The sequence below is a fragment of the Haliaeetus albicilla genome, chromosome 1 (genome assembly GCF_947461875.1).
Source record: "Haliaeetus albicilla chromosome 1, bHalAlb1.1, whole genome shotgun sequence".
Classification (NCBI taxonomy): domain Eukaryota; kingdom Metazoa; phylum Chordata; class Aves; order Accipitriformes; family Accipitridae; genus Haliaeetus; species Haliaeetus albicilla.
The window spans coordinates 58,435,190-58,453,858 of record NC_091483.1 but is presented as its reverse complement, the minus strand read 5'-3'; the positions used below and the strand labels follow the sequence as shown (position 1 = coordinate 58,453,858).

General features: G+C 39.9%; 1 protein-coding gene across 7 annotated transcripts in view; it reads left to right on the top strand.

Annotated features, from left to right (window-relative positions):
• The window catches only part of LIMCH1 (LIM and calponin homology domains 1), a 183,213-nt gene extending 164,964 nt beyond the window's left edge, over nucleotides 1-18,249 (top strand). For 6 of the 7 annotated variants that reach the window (XM_069791087.1, XM_069791105.1, XM_069791137.1 and 3 more), the window contains 9 exons: nucleotides 1,520-1,612; nucleotides 2,575-2,679; nucleotides 4,608-4,744; nucleotides 5,541-5,662; nucleotides 7,483-7,606; nucleotides 8,972-9,058; nucleotides 11,481-11,589; nucleotides 12,514-12,616; nucleotides 15,104-18,249. In XM_069791087.1, coding sequence (XP_069647188.1) covers nucleotides 1,520-1,612; nucleotides 2,575-2,679; nucleotides 4,608-4,744; nucleotides 5,541-5,662; nucleotides 7,483-7,606; nucleotides 8,972-9,058; nucleotides 11,481-11,589; nucleotides 12,514-12,616; nucleotides 15,104-15,129 — 906 coding nt within the window. In that variant the 3' untranslated portion in view covers nucleotides 15,130-18,249. The remainder of the gene's footprint in view (nucleotides 1-1,519; nucleotides 1,613-2,574; nucleotides 2,680-4,607; nucleotides 4,745-5,540; nucleotides 5,663-7,482; nucleotides 7,607-8,971; nucleotides 9,059-11,480; nucleotides 11,590-12,513; nucleotides 12,617-15,103) is intronic. The other variant, XM_069791095.1, reaches the window with a different exon arrangement.
• The last annotated feature ends 420 nt before the right edge of the window (nucleotides 18,250-18,669 follow it).

The following is an 18,669-nucleotide window of genomic DNA, read 5'->3' as shown; positions in this document are numbered from 1 at the left end:
AACAAATTCTGTGGCAGATGAACGATGAAATGAGCATACATACATGTTCTCTGTGGTTTGGGCGCTCTTACATTTCCTTTCCCTACTCCATGGAAGGACCAAAAGGACTTAGTTCTGCATTCCAGTGCAGAGTTAAACCAAATGTTGGTCCTCAACTACATTTAAAGTATGTTGAGCATAGACTGCGAGACTCTTAATTACTTGGAGCCTCTTTCTCAAGACTGACAATTTGCTGACCCTGATGCCTGTTTCTTTAACATGATGGTCTTAATAGAGTTTTGTAAACTTCTGCTTTGTTCAGAGGTTCTTCTTGAAAAACATCAAGCTAAATTTAGACACAAAGGGTTTGGGGTTTTTTGTGAGGGGGGGAACCCCCCTCAAAACAACCACAGGTTTTGCCTAGTGGTAGAGTAAGCTGTAAAATGTTTGAGTTTGCGTCCTAGTTAGAAAAAGCACAGTGGCCCTGAGAACTTGAATTTCCCCATTGGTCAGTAGTGTCTTTTGAAACTGTGATTAGGTTTGGTCCCAAAGAAACCGTATCTTTCCTCCACATAACAGAAGAGCAAACAACTACCAAAGGATGGAGAATAATAAAATGGAGTCTTTTCATCTTTTAAGAATGACTTGTGTATGTCTCTACTACTTTCTTGGGATTATTTCTTTTTAGCTAATACAGTTGTTTCATCTTAAAATGGTATAAAATTCTCATCACAGTTTTTCTGGCATATGTGGGTGTTCTCTCAATAGTAAATGCATCTCTTCTCGATTAGGCAGATGTGGTTTCTAATTTGAACAGAAGTTGGAACTGATGTAAAAGGGATAGGGAAGTCACTGTTCTTCCCCTTATTCAAACCAGTTCTGTCAAACAATTTTAAAGATCTCTTTGAGATAATTTTTCATGCAAAACTGTGTGAAAACAATTCTCAAGAAATAATTCCATCACAAAGGAAAATAAGCTACTTAGCTAATTATAAGCTTACCCTCTTCAAACCTTTACTCACTATTCATTTACCTTTTAAACTTGCACAGGTATTTATCATTCATTAAATTGTACTGGCATCTCTCTTAAATTAGTACCAGTATCTGCAAAACCTGCTTGTTTATATGCTACTTTGCTGAAGTTTTTCCTGTAAAATCCATGCCTAAGTGTTTTGGGGTGTGTGATAGCTTTTTGGAATTCTTGATAGTGTATAATAAACAAGGAATTATTGAAATTGTTGAGCATAAATTTCATTTCTGACCAAAGATTTAAAAACCTCTAACAAATTAAACAACTTCTAGTATGCTAAAAGTTCCTCCATGGTTTGCAGGTGTTAAATGTAAGTGCTAGAAACAGTGGGGAGAGGAGGAAAATAAGCTTTTTTTGAAACCCAGGGATGTTTCAAATTTTTGTCTTCCAATTTCATCCTATTTCTGATTAAACCACTGTTAGCAGGTTCATTTTCAATGTGGAGATACTACAGAATTTATTCCTAATACAGAATGCACTGAATTTACCTGTATTTGAATCCTCTTACAGGAGAAGTATCAGAAGGAGCAGGACAAGCTGAAAGAGGAATGGGAAAAAGCCCAGAGAGAAGTTGAAGAGGAGGAGCGTAGATACTATGAGGAGGTATAAGGCTCAAAGGAGGAGGTTTATTGACTTTTTTTTGTATTTAAATGCACTCAAGTAACTAAAAAAATCCCATGCATAGATTAATTAATGAAAAGCCTTCTCAAGGCTGAATTCTCAGGAGGATTGTTTCTCTTAAACACTACCATAGGTGCTGAGGAAAAATATTTAAATATTTAGACAGGTATCCTCAGAACCTCCGCATAGGTGGAGGAGTCTGATTGCTGTACAAGTCTGGGTGAGTCAGTATGGTTGTGTCTGGGCACGCTCAGACTTCCCTCCGGAGGCACAGCCTTATGCTCTGCTCTTTGGTGTATACTTGGTGCCTGGACTTGGTGGAACTCCAGATGAAATTGTCTGCCTTGGGCTTGATCATGTAGATATTTTGTAAACTGGCCTTGGTTTAAAAAAAAAAAAAAATCCACAGGAAATGTTCAAAGCTTGCAGTTGTAGAATACTAACAATATAGAAGATAGTGGTTTTCTTCTGTCGTTATGTGGGTCATTATTGCAGGAAATTCGAAAATATTAATGTTTTCAGTTTGACTAGTTGTGCATTACACAAATTGATGTCTTATCATCTGTGCTTGAGGGCCATACTTGCGATCTGAACAAGAAATTTTTTTTCAACTTTCAGAATAAGTTTCTCATGTACCAAGTGTAATTTTATATTTTTATATAAAATTTAATAGAATGGTGTTGTGAGAAACAGTGGTGATATCCCAAGTGGAATATTCCAGTTCTGGACATCCCATATCAAAGCTAGTAATGGTGAAAGGAAAGGGAGTGCAAAACCTTGAAGCAAATGAAAAATTGAGGTGTTGCCGTTATTCTTGGTACCACAGGTTCTTACCTTGCCATCTAAATATGACGCATAGCCAAACTTTATGCTTCTACTTCTTATGCTCATAGTTGACATTCTATATTTTTAACCCCCACTCTGGCCTGATCCTCTTTTTTTAGGAACGTAAGATAATTGAGGATACTGTAGTTCCATTCATTGTTTCTTCAAACTCTGCTGAGCTCCTCTCCTCTTCTTCCTCTACCACTGAAGGAAACAAGACAGCGGTGAGTTTCTCATGGAGTAGTGAGGCAATAAAGACTAAGCCATCTTTGGTGCAAAGTTTCATTCTTCACTAAAGGCTAACAAAGTCTGGGAACAGTAAGAGTAAGAGCATTCCCTGGATCCCTTCCATAACTGGTGATATCTCAGAATGCTGTAGCTTGTATATTTTTACAACTGAAGAGCCATACTCCCAAGCAAACTGCTACCATCCCATTTTGGACTAGTGTCGTGGTTTAACCCCAGCCAGCAACTAAGCACCACGCAGCCGCTCACTTACTTCCCCCCCATCCAGTGGGATGGGGGAGAAAATCAGGAAAAGAAGTAAAACTCCTGGGTTAAGATAAGAACGATTTAATAGAACAGAAAAGAAGAAACTAATAATGATAATGATAACACTAATAAAATGGCAACAGTAGTAATAAAAGGATTGAAATGTACAAATGATGCGCAGTACACTTGCTCACCACCCGCCGACCGACACCCAGCCAGTCCCCGAGTGGCGAATCCCTGCCCCCCCACTTCCCAGTTCCTAAACTAGATGGGACGTCCCATGGTATGGAATACCCTGTTGGCCAGTTTGGGTCAGGTGCCCTGGCTGGGCATGAGAAGCTGAAAAATCCTTGACTCTAGTCTAAACACTACTGAGCAACAACTGAAAACATCAGTGTTATCAACATTCTTCACATACTGAACTCAAAACATAGCACTGCACCAGCTACTAGGAAGACAGTTAACTACATCCCAGCTGAAACCAGGACAACTAGAGAAGAGGATGATACTTTCTCTCTTTGCAGCTGCTTCTCTTCTTGAACTGGTGCTGTGAAAAAAGTCACCTTTTCCTGTTTGTTTTAACTACTTTCTCAAAGCCAGCAAAATCTGAAGTGATTTCTCTGCATCCAAAATCTTGAGCGTAAGACAGTGCTTTAAGCATATCTGAGATGAGACTAAGTCCTGCCTCCCTACTTTTCCTCCTCTTCTCTCCCACCATCCCTCCTAGAAAGCAGCAAAACAGAGGAATGTTCACGCTCTGATTTTTTTTTTTTTTTTTTTTACTTATGCAGCACAAAAAGTTTAACTCAATGCATCTAGCATCTAATTAAATAAGTGTTCGCCAGAGATCAGAGAATGACACCCCAGGTGAGCTCAGTAGAGTAAATGGGGGATTCCCAGACATAATTTTCTCCTGCCTAAGGCACCAACACCCAAGAAGTCATCTGCCTTTTTCCATTCAACTCCAGGATTAGGAGTACTGTAGCATCAGGTTCTCCTCTCATCTTTCCTGCCCCCTCTTATCACTCATCCCTGTGCAGGGGCACCAGCCATGGCCCATTTTCCACATAGCAGTAAGTTCCTGGGTGGAGCTGTTTATGCCATGTTCAGGGCAGTGCCTGCACCCAGAAGCAAAGGATCTCATGCCATGGCTTATTCAAGCTCCACCAGTCAGGTAGGACCCACTCCAGTACCATTTTGGAAGTAGTATTGGTGTTGCCATTTGAGGATGCCCAGTGCATGTGAATAATGTTTTGCCCCCAAGCAGAGACAACAAGCTGAGGTCCCTCACATAGTCCTCCGAAGCCCAGTAGGAGACTGTCTAGACTCTCAAAGTCATTCAAGGATTTCTGCCAAAAATACATAGTGGGAAGTTTTATTTTGTCATCCTGAACAGCATCTCGTAATTGGTCCATCCCTACCTTTTTTTTTTTTCCACACTCAGTTTAGTCCAATGGTTGATTGTTTCAGCTGAAGTCTTTGTTAAATCCAAAGTTAGCCTTACCAAGGTCAAATGATTCCACTGTATAATGTGAGATGTTCTTTATGATAATAAGGTGTGTCAACACAATATATCTGGGGGCAGCCTGTGCTTTTCCCCTGCGTGTGCTGATGCCGAATTCAAGGGAAGCTCCTTGTTCCCTCCCCTCCTATCTTCTAGAACTCAACTGATTCAAACAGCTCTCCGGAGGAAGGCAAACAAAAAGAAGTTACAAGGCAGAAAAAGCTGCTCTGGGAGCAGGAGAGTATGCCATCTCTGAAAAGCAAGGAAAATGAACTCTGGCAAGAAAAGAGGAGGTATGGATCAAGCCTAAGCATTTCTTAGCCCTGTGGAGCTTTGTGTTCTGTAGACTTCTGGGATGTCACATCTGCTCATGATTGATGCTGGAGAATCAGCATCTGGTGGCCTGGTGATAGGTGTAATATAACCCAATCAATATTTGCCACAGGCTTGCTAATATATGGCAATGTGCAGTGCTAGTTGTGCATATCAGAAGGCTTGCCTTTTCAGTATGTGGCTTTGCCAAGAGGCTGTCACATCAACCAGATCAGAGCCTAGGTAGCTCAGACATCTCTGTATGTCACTGCACTGTGTCTTGTGTACAAGTTTCACAAGCCATTTGGAAGAATAAAGGAGCAGTAGCTGTTTTCACTCAGAATCTGTGTGAGATTGCCTGGCTATGTCGGAAGTGCCATACCCAAACTTGCCGGATGGTGTTCAAAGTCCTGGTCTTTGCCCAGCTGCTAATAACAGCTTTCGCAAAGACGACAAGCATCTGATGATGCTGAACACTGTATAGTGAACACTGAGAAAAGCTGCTTCTCGAGCAGAGAAGCCATTTTCTACAAATCCAGAATGATCTTTAGCGCATCTAAGTGGCAGTGTGTGAGGTAAGCAGGAAGACTTGGCGTATTTGGAGATGAACTTGTTAATTCATGACAGTTATCTTCATTGCTTTGTCATCGCTGACACAATAACAAAAATATTTTTGCAAAAAATAGACCGATATTCAAAAGTCTGATTTTGCCATTATGTTCTAGATGGAAGTTTTCCCGGCTTTATTTATACAACGTGACTTATTTTTATTGGCAGTGGAAATAAAGTGCTCTCAGGACACCCAGAGACGGGTATCTTGAAAGGAGGTGAACAGGAGCACCAGCTGCCGGTGATGGAGCGCAGCTCGCCTGCCAGGCTGAATCTGCCGTTGACTCAGGGTGAGAGTCAAGACTCTTCATATGTATGTATTCTTTTCCAGGTAGAAATCTCGGAGAAATCTAACTCAAAAAATTTTGGAAATTGACAGTACACATACATCTTCAAAATCTGAATGTCTCAGACTCAACAGTGGTTTTCTGTTAGCAAAGATAAATATGTTAAGGTGAAATTTAAAATCTTGTTTTCATCAGAGATGAGCATTTCAGCTGCAGGTAGGAGTCTCGTTTATAGGCCCGCCTGTTCACAGTAGTAGTCAAACACAGTTATCTTCCATCTTTTACATAATCTTACATAGATATAGGATTTATCTTGATACAGAGAGCATATTTCCAACACTTATTTTGTGTTTTGATAGCTAATTAGTTTCTTTATGTCCATTCCAGTAAAAATCACTGCCTGTGATGTGCAACCTTTTCAAGCCAAGCCTAAAGTGACACCTGTCTCAATTTTGTCATTAGAAATGTCTGATGACATTTAAAATTCATAGATTTTTTTTTAAGTTCCCATAAGCATTGATGTTTTCTGAATGAAGGAATTTCCCCAAAGCATTGCTGTCAACAGGTTCACCCTAAAAAAAGGCAAATTCACTAATTTAGCATCATTATCTAATGCAAGTGAACAATGGAAAGTAAGTAAGTAGGACTAAAGACAGAAAGCAAATGTTGATTTTTAAATTGAGTTTTAGATGTTTGTTTTCAGTCTAGCATAAAAATTGATGATTCTAAAAAATGAAACATCTATGGATAGAAAAGGTTTCAGTGTAATTACTTGCTCCAAATGCAAATTCAGTTTATTAAACTTAGCAGGTTTTCTTTCCCTGTCTCAATTTTATTGTATTCTTAGTGCTTTGATAAAGGTTACTCAAATAAAGAAAGCAAAAGATAGTGCCCAGCAATCCATCCCTGTGGATCTGTAGTAGTGATTAAGCAAACTTCAAAGGTTTGACAGTTTTTAACTGCTTTTGCTAATAAGGGTTTTTCTATAACTAGTTTTCAACAACTAGGTCCCCTACAAGTATTCTGACAGCTCCTTTCTTGCCCCTTAAAGCATCATATCCTTGCTTTCTTAAGTCCTTAAATAGTCAGGACTAGAGTTTTATTGTCTTGATATCAAAAATAGTGAACAGGCCTTTCATAGGCCCCAGTAAAGTTTTTCTTCTCTAAACCAACTGGTTGGCGCACGGCAGGGTAAGGCTCCTCCCCAGCCTGTGAGCCACAAAATTCGTCTGGAAGGATCCAGGTAGTGTGCTCTGTCTCAAAGATGGGATGGTTGGCTGCCTGGGCATCACACAGATCATTGCATATTGCTGGGAGGCTGTTATTGTCACTGAGCCTTGTGCAACCATCTGAAACACAGAAGGTAATTACAAGGGAATTACTGTTTATCAGTAGGCTCTTGGAGAGCAGTGACTACACCACCTTCCTCTTAACTCTTGCTATTGAGAAGTTTGGATCCCCAGGCACCCAAGAAGTTTCAGTCTCTCTGGTGCTTCCTTCCTTACGACAGAAATACGTTATTTTCCCAAGTGCTATTCGTGGACAGCTGTTTGACCTCACCCTTTCTCCCTTCAGAAACTGAGATTCAGCAGCGGGGTAGGTCACGTGTATGTGAAGGTAATGTAGGGGAATGTTGTTCCGTAGAGGACTTCTGGTGTAGCAGAGCCTGTCTCTGACTTTGCATGGGGTTCCTGAGAACTTATTTTTAAGTAACAGTACATCTCTTGTCTCCTTTATGCTGTGCCCACAAGTTATGCTGGTCTATAAGTATTGACAAAAGCATTTTTCCTCAGGTATTGATATTTCCCCACTTCCTGTTGTAGACATCTCCTGGAATCAGCAGTTGCTGACAAAGCAGTCCCCACATCACACAGAGGACATTCGGCAGAGACCGTTCCTGGGCCAGAGTGTGGGACAACAGCCAAGCTCCACAGGGGAAACGAAGAGGTGAGAACGTAAAATAAAGGTTATTGCAGAGATTGAGAAGTCCTGCTCGCTCTGTTCTGCCTTATATTCCTACTCAGCATTCTTTATCAGTTAAATTTCATGGGTAGTCCTGCAGTGTGAAGACACCTTTGATTCCTGGCTTTCCCACCAAGACTGCTAATATTTATCCACTTTCTCATTACAGGTACCTCAGTAACTAGTTTCATGGGGGAGCAAACCCCCTGCTTGCCACTTTCTGTATTCTTTCTCCTTAGCTCTTTAAACACTTATCTACGTAACTGTTCATGTGCTTCATTTGTTTTAAGTGCCCAAGACAAACATTTATAGCTAGTAAGTGGCTAAATACCAGGGTGGGAATGTCAGGTGAAGTCTGCCTCTTTGAAGTTGGTATCCAAGAGCTTTGTTCCCTAGCTTCCAAACACACATTGATTGCTACTTCCTAGTTCTTTAAGGATTATAGCTTTTAAAAGAAGATACGTAGACCTTAGTATTTTCTTTCTGTAAATTTTGGTAAGGTTTTTTTCTTCTCTGATGCTTTGCCATGTGTTTTTGAGTAAGCGTTACTAAAACGTAAGATCAGTTCTTTCAGTAAACAAGGGATCTCCTTTCCTAATATTTGCAAGAAGTGTATCTATGTAATGAGAAAGGAACATCTGTTTTCATTAGCATATATATGAACACAGTCTCCTGTAAAATGTATTACCTCTGTGAAGCTTGAATCAGTCAAAACTAATGTAGATTGAGGTTTGATTACCTTTTCCTCATAACTGCTTGTGTGTGTTTGAGAATATTATTTAATCCGTGAACAGCTTTAAGCAGTGAAAGGTTGAATCAATCCTATGATTTCTGATAACAAAACACATGCATGGTTTTTCTCACCAAATTCTTGCAGGGTAGAACGGATACAAATAGTAATAAACCACTTTTCAGTGTTGGTAGCTTCTTTTTACTCGGTAAAGGGCACAGACCCTCCATCAACAACCCTACATCTGCTCTACCAGCGTGCTTCTGAGCACATCCCCTGGCCAACAGAGAGTACAAGGTGGTGTGCCTTGGCTTATCCCTCCTTCTTCATGGTGGGAGCTATGCTGGGTCGATAGGTGGGTAGGAGTCTGCACATGGCTGATTACCTTGTGAGTTATCTGGTTGAGCAATAGCAAGCAGAGCAAGAGTCAGAACCAAAAAATGAGTGCTATTTTTCATTGTATCAAAATGGCAGTGAACAGCAAATTGATACCTTTTTTTCCTTAGATAAAATCTTTAGAGCTGTGAACCCTGAAATCCACCAGCTGGAATTTCCCCGTGCAAAACCTGTTCCTAATTGTTCTTCAGCTGTAGTAATGCATCTTCTCTCCTGTATTTTAGGGCAGGCTATCATGAGAACTTCCGATCTGGGCCATCGTCTCCCTGCTCCCCTGCTGCTCCGAGTCAGTCACCCAACAGGTACAAAAGGTCAATAAGGAATTTTGCAGACCAAATACATCTTGTAGTTGCTGGTGAACTGCCGCAGTGTAAATCACATTATTGTTATGTGGATGCACTATTAATTCTTCTAAATGTTGTAATTCATAACCGTCCATGGAATAAACATGTAGCTCCCTCTCCCGTATTTCTTGCCTACTTCAGCAGCATTGTTATATTTTCAAATAATACAGTTCAGAAAGCAGCTGTAGGACTCTGCTTGATCATTGAAATTTCCATATAAGCCCAGTCAAAGTAAGCAGTTAAGTGTGAGTTCAGAGCACTTAAGTCAAAGGATGTTGTCTTCATTGTGAATAGTCACATGCTCAGGAGTAAGGTATGTTCTAGACATTGTCATATTTCAACACTTGCTGATTTAAAAAGAAATCCTTCCCTTAATTTCCAAACTTGAAACGCATTTTGCTTTTTTGCTGTTTTTTTTTAAATTTGCCTACATTCCTGCTAATCTCCTAGAGATTTGATTCTCTCAAGCAGTGAGCTGTGCAGCTTTCAGTGAGATGTGTGTACCAACTCTAAATAAATGCTAACTATAGCCTGATTGAATCACTGATAATTTGGGGTGTATTAAAATCAGTTGGCTTATTAAATAGGGTAAAGTAGTACAACACAGAAAACATAGTAAGTTTTTGTTCTATTCAAATAACATTTTTCTTCACATTTCATAGCAAAGCCCTCCTTCTGATGCCATTTGTATTGACATGAAACTATTGGGAATTTGTAATGTGAACAATTTCTTCTGTTTTTTCTAATTGTAGCTGCAGTTTTGATGGGACTGCAGATCATTTCTTGCTACATGTAGCTGGTTGTGATAGCTACTTAGTATTATTTAGTAGCTGTATTCTGATCTGAGACCCTTTTTCAAGATCTTTTCCTGAAATAAATCTTAGTTTTGGAAACAATGGATGGGATGTAATTCATCGTTCCCCTAAAACATTAGAAAATGTCTCTTAAAAAATTTCTTGAAGCACTAAAGTCTTTGATCCAATACTTTAACTTGTCCTTATAATAAGTGGAGAGGAAGTGAAAACAAAGGTGGTATGTAGAATAACGCAGAGGGATGTGAGCAGAAGGCTTAAGGTTGTAGGGGAGGAGATGAAACCAGGAAAATTATTCTAAAAGGAATAATGAGAATGAAGCAACAAGACAGTGATGCGTCTGTGCTGTCAGTGTACATGGTGGGATAAAGAATGATGGGCTCAGGAGTGACAGAGACGAGATGGAAGCAAGGACAGTTTTCTGGTTGCGATGAGTCTTTCTGCTGCTTCTGTCTCTCTCTCTTTTTTTTTTTTTCTTTTTTTTCAAAATGGCTTTTTTATTGTAATGCAGTCCCAATCTATCTCTGTTGGTGGCTTATTATGTTCTTGCACCAAAACCACAACGCAAGATATTGTAAACTTGCTTATCTGTGTACAATTTCATCAAACCATCTTTTCAAAACTCATTAAGTATCCCAAAGTTCCTCTCCTGGTTTCAGCCCTGGATGACACATAATGAAAAAAGCATGGATGACACATAATGACAAGGGATCCCTTTTGGTCTCAGGTTCATCTCACTAGACAAACAGCAGTTCTGGCAGGCTGACAGACAGGTGAGAAGGGAGGAGCGTGAAACACACAGAAGTGTGCGCCTGCACTGCTATTAAAACCATTATGAAAAAGGGCCCCAGTTAGTCCTGGGGCCCTGAGCTCTCACCCAGCTGTCATCAAACAGCTGATTTACTAGAAAGGTCTAGACAGGACTGAAGCTTAAGGAGAGAGTTGAAGTATTTTTGCATTGCAGATGGAGATCTGATTTCAGCTTTAACTAGTTGTAATACTGCCAGGCATGTAGCTGCAGCAGCATAGACTAAAATTAGTTAGCAAGTGCCTGGTGCCTGGTCTGTGCCTCTGCAGTTATGCTGCTACTGTTGACTTCACCAGCTTGTTTGGGTGTGAAAGCAGCATCCTTGCCTTCTGACTTACAGTAAGCAAACCCATTTGCAAACAAGTTGAAAAATTTCCAGGCTGGGAGTCTGACTCGGGTAATTTGTGTGAATATCTGCTTTGATTGCTGTGGCGTTGACTAGGTCTAGGTAATCCACAGTCATGGTTCCCTGCCATCCAGGCCTCTGTTAAGAGGCTTGCACCTCCTTTGATCTAGCACAGCAGACTGGCAGGGAAATGGGTCTGAGCTGCTGTGCATTCAAGCTTTTTATGTCTTCTGCGTGCTTGTCTGTGAGGCAGGTGCGCAGGCTGATTCAGCAACATGGCTGAAGGGCCAATCTGTATTTATGTGAAACGACCCAGTGCTCCTTCTTCCCATCCCGTCCCTCTCCATAAACCTGTGTAAACATTTGGCTACATTTTAGCATCAGTTGCTGTTCTGTTTTCTTAAAGTCATGTTTGTCTCCTAGGTCCGTCAGCGGAAAGAAGCTTTGTTCTACCTGTGGGCTTCCTCTTGGAAAAGGAGCTGCCATGATTATTGAAACACTTGGTCTTTATTTCCATATTCAGTGCTTCAGGGTATGTCTCTTGCTTTATTAAGAAAAATCTCAAGTCACGCCCAGTGCAAGGAGAGAGTATATTGAGGGCTGTAGATGTGAAATTGAAAGAGAGAGGAAGGTATTTGCATGTTTGTTATGTATGTTTGTTTGTGTGTGTGTGTGTGTTTGTAGAGAAGTGGAAGTAATGCAGCTAATGTGTTATTTTGCTGTCAGACATGTTAATTGGACTAAACCCTGTGATTTAGCAAGCAAACTTAGCTTCCTCACAGAAGGAAGTACTATATAATTTCCCTGTTGTACTCATTGTTTTTTAAATGTAACATTAGTTACCCTGTGATTTTTTTTTTTTTTTTCCCCCCCCCCCCCAAAAGCCCGGTCAGTCCTGAAGCCATCTTTGATCCGACCCATGGTTGGAAAGCTTTGACTATGGAATGGATGATGTATTCTGGCTTTCACCAGAGCTCTCAACAGAAATACTTCTTGAATTCTTGAGTGTTTCAGACTGGAAATGACTCAAGATAGTGTTTTCTAGAGAACTCAGGAAGTGTCCATTTCCATTCTCTCTGGCCCAATTGGTATTAGGCATTCATGAAGCCTTTTTTTGGTTTTAGACATTTAGCCAGACTTAAGCCTCTGGCCCCTCTAAGTGTTGTCCATCACAAATGGGCTGGCTCCAGAATGCAACTTTAAAATCACATGTCCCTTAAAATCACTAGACTTCACTTCTGTGTAAGTGGATACTGCTGAAATCCAGTCCTAAATACTGTTGGCTCTAAAAAAAGCCTTTCAGTGATTTGCAGTGCTCCCCAGGATTGTGGGCTGGGTTCTGGGGGAGTATTTTTTCTCACTGTTCCAAGAACTATTGAAACAAAAGTCAAAATTTGGGAAGAGTTGTGACAGATAGTAGGGCATGGTCTGTCTTACTTTCTTTGTTCTTTGACAGTGTGGCATTTGCAAGGGACAGCTGGGAGACGCAGCAAGTGGGACAGATGTCAGGATTAGAAATGGTCTTCTTAACTGCAACGATTGTTATATCCGGTCCAGAAGTAAGTACCAAATCCTGTCCGAAGGACAGTGAACTCTAACAATACTGTTGCCATGGTTTTAATTGATGGGTTTCTCTCCTGGCTTTGCCACTCAGGCTTAGCTTCGCCATGGGAAGGGGAACCTTTCCATGCCACTTTTTTGATGCAAGAGGATGATTAAAGATTTCCAAGACCATTAAATCTTGCCTAGAGGATCTCTGCTCAGCAGTATTAGACTTAAAGTCTGTTTCTGCGCATAAATATAAACTCCTACACTGTGCGCACATATTGTGTGTCCTGGAGGCTTGGATCTGTCACATCACATGAGACAATGTGGCTACTTCTACTAGATCTAGGACCCTGGGCCTTGTTTGGAGAAAGTCCCATTTTTTATGTCTCCAGACCTCCCTTTGTGGACAAAATGGTCATGTAAAATATTAGGAACATTCTGTAACTCTTAATGAATCCTTGTGGTGGTATCCCCAGACATATGCTAAAGTGTTGCTAGCTGCAAGTTTTGAAAAACGAGCCAGACAATGGCATGTCAGAAAAAAAATTGATGCATTTTTCTGCCCTAGAGCAGGTCACTTGAATGTCCTTCCTAGTCCTGGATTTCTGTGACCGATACCAAATTGCTAGAGCATTTCAGCTTCACTCCGATGTCACCAGTGATATGAGATGGGCAGTGCTCATGCTGGCATCTACTTTGTGGAAAACAGTAGGATGAAGGAAAAAAACACGGGAGTAGTCGTTGCCTTCCTGTTAAATGTATATTCACTGCCTACAGTCCTAACTGATAGTGGAGATATAGAGCTCTTTTCACTTACTATTTCCCTTCTCTCTCAAAGGCAGTGAGAGAGGGGTTTTTTTAATGTTTTGGGAGAGAGATATTTCCCCATCAGCAGAGCTAGAGGGTGCTATTGTATAACCATTTGTTTGGTGATTTTTTTTTTAAATTCTGCTAAGAAATGTTAGCAACTTTTTATTATTATTTACTTAACCTGACACATTTAGAAATAGCTTTTTCCCTTTAGGCTTGATACTATAAACCTTCCTCATGTGGATGAGGTCCTGACCCTTAAAATCCACATTTGCACATCCATCTTTACACAAAAAAGAGAGGAAGGTGATAAAAGTCCTATTTTCCTTTTCTTCTTAATCCTTTTTGCTTAAATAAAAATTGAGGTCCCTTAAGGGTAGATGAAGGCTCAAATAAATTATTTATCAGCTTATATGCTGTAGAAATCACCCCCTCCATCATCATTTCTACAGCAGTGGTGCTAGAAAATGGAGTACAGAGCTGTGTACAGTGTTTCATGCAGTAAGGTTTTACATTTGTACATACCTAGCACAACGGTAACCAGGTCCATGACAGAGGGAATAGGTTTTGAGGAAATGCATGGTTCCTGAAGAATAATAACGGCAAGGATTTGTCTTTTTTCCTACAAATTGCCTCTTCCTGCTGTGTTAACTCCTCACGCAAAATCTCAAAATATGAGTTAGTGGAATTTAAGTTACACTGGCTCTTGTTGACAGTTTCAAAGGGACTGATTTTGATAGAACTGCAGATATGGCTAGTTGCTCATTTTTAACTAGAATTTGACAGACTCCACAACTGAAATGAAGAACAAACTGGTGCAGTGTTAGTGTTTTGCCTTTCAGTTCTGGGCAATCTGATGCTAAATATAAAATCAGTTGCTTGATTGTACAGCTCGTGCCTTCCTGCCTCCGTGGCTACATCTGAAAACCTGTGCAGTAGTGAGCACAACTGATGGTCTCTGACCAACCCAGAATTAGTCAGTGTTGCTTTGAGATGCTTATGGACATCTTGATGAAATATTTTGGCTGCCAGAAGCTTATTTGAAACTGTGGATGATTCAGCTTCAAAATAAATTATCAAAAACCTTAAGAGAGAAGAGCATTAAAGATTACATAGTGGTTCAGGATCCAAAATATTTCTGTTTTTCAAATAAAAGTGGATGGGGTTTTATTGGTAGGTTATTTCTCTACAGCAAAACCTCACAATGAAGGGAACTTGGTATTCAGTGTCAAACATGGGGAATAGTTAAAGGTTTGTGAGTGTCAAAGTCAAAGGCCAGGAAATTCATGAGATTCCCTGTACAGCCAAATAACATGAGGGCTCTGTATTACCACATAACACAAACCAGGCACAGCTAAAGATGACTCATCAGTCCTTTGCTATACTATTTTGCCACTGCAGAGCCTGAAAGTAAATATACCCGCAAGTACTTTGGGAGCAGAATGAAATAAAAGTGCATGCAGAATGCATTTGTCTGTGGCATGGAAAACGTATTTCCACTGGAGTTACGCTGAATCCTTCTTTGCAGTTAGTGCCCCAATTTTGCAAGAGGAAGAAGGAGCAGGGCACAAATGATACATATTTCCAGATGTGTTTGGTTTGAATTGTAGAGATCATATGAGGAAAAGCCTATGTATGTTTGTTAAAATTTGTCAACTAATGACTTGTTTTGGTTTTGTTTTACCCAGCTGCTGGACAGCCAACTACATTGTGACATGACTTTCAGTCCTAATAACTTTCAAGAAGGAACTCTCTTCTCATATGTATCAGCTGCCTCCAGACAATCACTTGTAAGAGCTTGAATCCATGGACATCATGGCTCTCATCTCATTTTGAAAAACTCATAAAAACGCTGCACCTGCTCTTTTAAAATGCAGTATGTTGGTTTTTCCCTTTCTTAAGAAATTTGCAAAATATGTATGACCATGTTTGGGAAGGCAAAGCCTAAGTACTATAAAAAAAAAATCCCACCTTTCAGGTATGCTTATGATTTCCAGTCTGTTACCTTGTTCTTTTGAAAGTAATAAGAAAATAAACATGCAATAAAGCTGTTTTGTTTTAATATTTCTAGGAATTAAAAAGTTTAAGTTTACAGAACCTTTATAGAATATGCCAACTTGAGCTGAGAAGTAATTTTAAGATAGTATCTAATCAGTGCATTTGAAAAACTAAACATCACAGCACGACTTCTCTGTTATGACTGAAGCTATAACTTTTTTTATACAGAGACTAGTTTGATAATACATCCTGTAATTCTGAAGCATTTTGTGTTTATATGACCTTCAGTGGAGGGTAGGAGTTATACAAATAAATTATTGCACCTTTAGTGATAGGATTTTTTTGTTTGTGTACCTCAAGTAATGTTCATGACTATAGCTTAATATTCTCTCAAATAAAGATTTCTTCATTAAACCTAAAGACTGTATACCGTTAACGACGGCAAGATTCCCATTAGGAGCAATCCTCCTTACTAAGTCAGCAGCCCATGTTGTTATTAAACTCGATGAAAGGTGATGTGGGGGAGAGGTGGCTGAGTGGGCGGACAGAGCTGAATTGTGAGTCTCCAAGCTGCGGTTTGATGCTATGGTGAAGCTTTTCTCTTTGGCGTGTAACTTGCCCATTGACGGTCTGAGTTGGTTTCAGAGCTGCTTGTTCATTTGCAAACATTATGGTTGGTTGAAATCTGTTGTGGAGAAACATGTGTGGTTTGAGTGCCCTCCAGAGCAGGGAATTAAACAGCCTTGAGCCTGTGTTCCTTCCTATGCTACCCCAATAAAGTCAGCCAAACCCAGGAGTGCTGAAGGCGGGCAGGGAGGAGGCTGGCAGCACTAGGCAAAAAAACTTTAACTTGCCTGTGTTTGGGCCAGTTTTCCTTCATGCTTTTTGATTAAGCATGGGCTCCTTACTAAAGTCATCCAGCAGCTCATTGAAACAGCGGTCAGAGCTGTGTCACTTTACCTGCAATACACAGACAAGGTTAGGGGGTGTGTTACAATTGTAAAATATCCTAGCACTTTTTGCTAAACAGTTACTGGAAATATCCCATTTTAGCAGCTCACAATGCAACTTAAAATGGAGGGGAAAAAAATGTACTTATTCTGCCTTAAAACCATGATAAAAATGAATTAATAGAGATTTATTTTATGTGTATATGCACATCCATTGTCTTTTGATGTGTTGGTAAATGGAAATGAAGTGGTTATTAGGGAAGCAATAATTTTGAGTTGTTCTCTAGCTAGCAACTATCTATTTAAATGCTAGACAGTTGCTTGCATGCGAGTTGCATACCCATGCAAAACTGCATGTCATTGAAAACCCATGTACGATATTGTCATTGGAGGACATTGTGACTATCTGCTGGAAAGTTACATGCTACTTCCTTAATATTGTGCCTTAGAAAATGCAAAGCTGTTGCACACAGTCAGCGATGACTTCTGGATGCAATAAATCCAAAAAGCTGAAGTCCTTCGTAGACTTCACCCGGGGAATATTTAAAAAAATAATAACAATAAAAAAATCAGACAAATGTTTTGGAAATAAAAGTGATGTCCAATATTCTGATTAACAATCTGCATGATTTACTGTTAAAGGGTTTTGATAACCAGGATGCTTACTCTTTGCATGTGGTCATCATAACATTTTCCACAACTAATGCCTAACATGGAAATTCGAGAGGCAGATTTTATAACTGACTTTGTACATCTGTATAATTCCATGCACTGCATCAAGGATATGTGAATATTTGATGTCTGGGCCTAATTTTTGAATGACACCGTGCATGCTTGTGCGTCTATTTGGTATGAGTCACTACCACTGCTTCACTCATGTGATAGAGTTTAGATGTGCAAATCGGTCCCCAAGTGTATAAAAGGGTTGGTTGTCACAGATGTTAGATCTGCTTCTTATTCACGTAGGGGTACGTGCCCAAAGGGCTTAGGAGCATGGTTGGGACTAAAATGCATGGGCAAGGGGTGGGGTGGGGGTATGCATCGCACTGCAGACACACCACTGGGTCTCTGAAGCTGCTTAGAAGTTGATCCCAGTGTCTATCAATTAGTTGCATATATGCATGTTTTAGCAAAGTTGATTGTATGTAAAGCAAATTGAAGCAGCATTCTCAGACAACGATTTTTTCCCCCTAATGAACATCTATTCACCAGCACAGAATAATTTTCAACAGTTTTCTAAACTGTACTTGCCAACTGCTTATGTCTCATTTTATATTTCCTTTGGAGTCTTACATGGCAAATTCATTCAGGCTAAGATTTTTTTTTTCTCCCCCCCCCCCCTTTTTTTTTTTCCCCAGTTTAGAGACAAATATGATACATTTCTTACCAGGAACTTTGAGCACAGAAAAAAATAACGCTTTACTACATTTGAACTACAATGTAAATGTATTTGTTGCAAAAAAATGATTTATTATTGCTGAGAAAATACAATATATGTAATGGGTTTTAGATGTTTCAGAATTTATTTAGCCTCTTACTACTTCAGAGGACCTGAACAGGTGTCATAACCCATCTGTATTTCACAACCCTGTTTTCCATGGTGTATTTTTTCCTTACTCTTGCTATGTAGTGTTATTGATGCAGTACATCTGTAGTTCTTGGTGAATGTCCTAAAGGTTGGTGAACCAGAAGGGGACCATCCTTACCTGCATGTCCATTCAAGGACAAGGATTGCTGTCCTAGCTGGGGCTGATGTTGAATACCAGTTATGCTAATCTTTCCTTTATTTTATTTATTCTAAATTGCCTCTGGAAATTAGGAAAACTTGTCTAAAATGCAACAGCTTTTATAGTAAATGTATGTTTATAAATAAAATGTTGATTACCTTTGGTGGTGTTGATTTTACTTATTATAACTAACTTCTCCTATTGCATGCAATATATCTGTGAAACTGGACTGCAGAGTGTGTACATCCCATTGGTAAAAGCTTCTCCTTGATAGGGGTAGGCTGAACCAAGGTGTCTTCCAGAAAACTTAGTGTTTGAGATGAGACGGTACAAAAGACATACTTGAGATGGGACAGCACCCTGTGGGTTGCTACTGTAAGCTGTAGCCAAGTATTTACAAGAGCATGTGTGCCTATCGTGGTAAAAGATGAGCAGAGGTGGCTTTCTGTGAGTTGAACCCAAAGTCCTCAGAAGATCTTTTATTGATGTCGGTGGACTGTGGCTCAGACTGGGACTCAATAAAGCACTTTATGTATTGCAAAGCTAAATACGTGCTGGGTTAATTCTATTTCTACGTAG